General features: G+C 46.9%; 1 protein-coding gene across 1 annotated transcript; it reads right to left on the bottom strand.

Annotated features, from left to right (window-relative positions):
- Window positions 1–932: 932 nt before the first annotated feature.
- LOC147610077 (Transducin/WD40 repeat-like superfamily protein) lies at window positions 933–2,824 on the bottom strand. Its single transcript, XM_086786855.1, is given in 3 exon segments — window positions 933–1,591; window positions 1,594–2,101; window positions 2,103–2,824. Coding segments are annotated over 3 exon segments (1,782 nt in total). The 5' UTR covers window positions 2,718–2,824.
- Window positions 2,825–3,783: the final 959 nt, after the last annotated feature.

The following is a 3,783-nucleotide window of genomic DNA, read 5'->3' as shown; positions in this document are numbered from 1 at the left end:
ACCGACAATCTTGCATACCAGAGTGGAGGCCTCTAATGATGCAACAGTCGTAGCGAGGAGCTGAAGGTTCACTTCAGAGAAAGATAAGCAAGTAACGGCGGCCTCGGTAAGGGTTGACGCCGGACGGAGTGGCTGCCATGGAGTCCTCTTGAGGGTGAAGACCAAAATAGGACAAGACTTGCTGAAACGAGAATAACCCAAGAACTGAGAAAGCTGCTGGAAGAAGACGGAGGGAGCAAAGGAGCCGGAGGAGAGGCTACGGGGGAGGGAAGGGAGAGACAAGGGAGGGGGCCAGAAGGATGGCAAAGAGAGAGAGAGAGAAGGGGGGGGCTCAGGCGGGGAACAGGGAGAAGAAGGGGCGCGAGAAAAGCAAGCGAAGGGGGGCTGCAGAAAGAGGAAGGGAGAGGGCGGCGCAGGCAAAAAAGGGGCGAGGCGGCAGGGGGTGGGGGGGGGGCGCTGGCGAAAGAAAAGGGGGGAAGGGCGCAGGCAGCAAGAAAACGCAGGAGGGAGGGAGCTGACAGATCCACGCTCGACTATAATATCTAGAGACTTTCTCATAGATATCTTGTGAAATCTGATAAACAGCCTCCATGCTTGGCGTGCTCACTGACTAAAGCCACTCGAGGAGGATAACCATCTCCAGCTAAGAATTCGAATGGCAAGTACATACAAAGCAGCTCTAGAGCTGCACAAGGTCAACAAAATTTTCCCTCCACTCTTGCCCTTCAGGAAAACATCAAGCAGGGATTCACTTGATCCAGCTAAAACCTTTTTAACCAAATGTCTGGAGGAGCCCTCCAGACATCCACCAGCTCACTATATCACCTAGTAAAACCCCCTGTACCAATCTATCAAAAGACGAATGACTAAAAAAGAGATAAAAATGGTTCTTCACACAAAGTAGCTACCACCGAAAACAATGCACAAGATGCTTACCAGTATTTGATGAGCCCATCCCAGCCACATGTAGCTACTTTGCTCTGCTCTAAAGGATGCCATTCACAGCCAATGCAAACACCCTCATGGCAGCTCAGTGTCCGGAAAACTTTGCATGTTTTCCAATCCCAAAACCAACACCGGCCTTCACCATCGCCAGACATGACAAAGCGCCCATCTGGAGAAAAGTTCACCTGGCAAGCATAACCTGCCGCAATGTGGCCTGCAAACCGTTTCTTCTTATTCAGGCGGAACCTTTCTCGTGTGCTGTAAATAAGTATCTGATTATCTAAGCTCTGAGCTGCGAGCCAATTATTGTTTGGATGCATTGCAATGGAAGGCATGGAGTGCATATGTGGCTCACTGATATACTTGATCACAACAGGAATCCCAAACTCCCAGACCCGCAAAGACTTGTCATCACTGGAAGTCACAAACCTGCGGTTATCATCTACAAAAGTGATGGTATTGACAGCCCCAAGGTGCTGATCATACTCCTGTGTAATTTCACCCGTGTTCATGTCCCACTGGACTATCTTTTTGTCACTCATCCCTGCTAAGAGGATATGGTGTTTATCTTCATCAGGATGAAGCTTTACCACATAAGGGATCTTCCCAGTGGAGAAGGTGGAGATCACTTTGCCAGTCTCCGTGTCCATAGCTTGATTCTCCTGTCGTACCCGGCACTCAGAAACTTGGACCCATCATTGTTAAATGAGATGTCCCTAACTGCCTTCGAATGCCCCATGTATGTTCTCATGCATTTGCCACTGCCATGAACATCCCATATCTTTACCTTGGTGTCCATACTAGCCGAAAGAAGAAGATGCCCGTACTTTGGAAAGAAGCGGATGGCAGACACCCCTTTGGTGTGCCCGCTCCATGAATGTATCCATCTCTTGGGTATGTAGCAATGATCATTGGATGCCTTGACATCTTTGGGAGGAGCAATCCATGATCTGCCCTGGTAATCATGCTCCTCCTTGCCATGGAATGTGCTCTTGTCTTGCATCTCAACATTGTCGCCCTTGTCTTTCTCACCTTTCTTTAGTGCATACTCCTCGGCATACTTTTTCTGCTCCTCTGTGAGCTCGGTCTGCAGCCCTTCCTTCTTTCCAGACCAGGGGCTCTTGGAATTCTTCTGCAACCATATTTCAGAGGCAGGGGTTTAGGGTTTCCTGCAGGGTCTCATCGTCCATCTCTTCATCTTCTGCATCCTCCTTCTTCTCAGTCTTTCTGTTTGCCTTCCTCTTGCGGTGCTCACTCTGCCGAAAGTTATACACAGAAGCTCCGTCATTGGCCTTAACGGCCTCACTATCTCCAATGATGTTGTTCCCCACATCTGCAGAAGGGTCTGCGGCATAGCCAAACCTGTGGAAAGTGTTGTACTGCTCGTCGAAGATGAAGGAGGATATGGAGGCATCCTCCACAAACCCTAGCTTGTGGTTTCGCATGCCCTGAGCGACTCCATCTTTGGCGTAAGGGTGGGCGGGGCCGGCGATGGGCGCCCAGAGCTGATCGTAGGAAGGGTTGAAGCTTATGTTGCGCTGGGAAGGATCCACGGGCCCGGTCAAGGATTTGCTACCGAGGGAGGCGAGGGCAATTAGGGTTTCGTCCACAGCAGGAGCAGAAGACTTCCTGGGGACCATAAGGCGGAGAGGAGAGGAGTCTGGCGATGAAGTGGGGCTTTCCTGTTTAACTTCTGCCGTTGGTGCTGTTGTTTTCCTCTCTGCTCGTTCATCTTCGTCGTCTTCCTCTCTATACTGCGCGAGAAGGTCCATGGTACGCTTGTGCTTTCCTGCTGTAGTGTGCCCTTCAGGTCAGTAAGGGTCTGGATGCTCTTCTCCTCGGGGAAGAAAATGTATCTTGTTGAAGACTGCCCTATTACACATATACATATATACGAGCCTCAATATAATTAATTAGGGCCCTTACGGACGCTAATTCTTTCCAAAAAAATGATTTTTTTTATCTTCTCCTTAGAGTCGGAGCACACGGCACAGGGCCCCAAAAAAATGATTTCTTTTTTAACATCGTCTTCTCACAGTCGGAGCACATAGCGTAGAAAAAAAAAGGATTTTTTTTTTTATCTTCTTCTCATAGTTGAAGCACCCAATGTTTATCGTCTCTCTCAACCGTTTATCATAGTGCTCTCTCTCTCTCTCTCTCTCTCTCTCTCTCTCTCGCGCATGGGAGGCCACAGCCTCAAAAAAAGCCTCTCCTTTCCATTTTATTCCAACATGAGGCAGTTAAGCTTTTTCTACAAGCACCACACATCAACCTCCTAACGTTTTCAACCTTTGTTGTCTATCCCATCCTTTATATTAAGGTTCCTTCTCCCTCTGTAACTAATTAAAAGCAATTTGGTACCCATATTGAATTTTGTTACTTGGGCAGCCATACAAATTAGCATACCTAAGATACTTAAAAGAGTATTAAACACCACATGTTTGGGATAAAAGTTCTAAAACAATAAGTAACTAATCTTAGTAATTCTCTTAAGCCATTCATGCATAAGCACACCAATGTGCACAATCCATAAAATATTTATTTTTAGCAAAAAAATAGTTGCAACAATAGCACTTTCATAACCTAGTCTAATTCACATGTAGCACAGAACTCATACACATAAGTTTGATATTTGCATGATTTCTATCGTCTGCGTCTGACAATTGTGCTCTATCATTTTTCTTGTACACATATTTATACTGAAAGCCATGTGTTAGGGTTAGGGTTTGGCAAGTCAATATTACGAAGGTTGAAACTCCATGGTGGAGAGAGAGACAGAGATGCGAAAAAGTTCTGGAGAGAAACAGATTGGACGAACTCAATGATTAATGATTTGAT

Source organism: Cibotium barometz, chromosome 50 (assembly GCF_041138505.1).
Source record: "Cibotium barometz isolate CiBa-2024 chromosome 50, ASM4113850v1, whole genome shotgun sequence".
Taxonomy (NCBI): Eukaryota; Viridiplantae; Streptophyta; class Polypodiopsida; order Cyatheales; family Cibotiaceae; genus Cibotium; species Cibotium barometz.
Note: the sequence above shows the minus strand (reverse complement) of the source record. Positions and strands in the feature narration are given on the sequence as shown.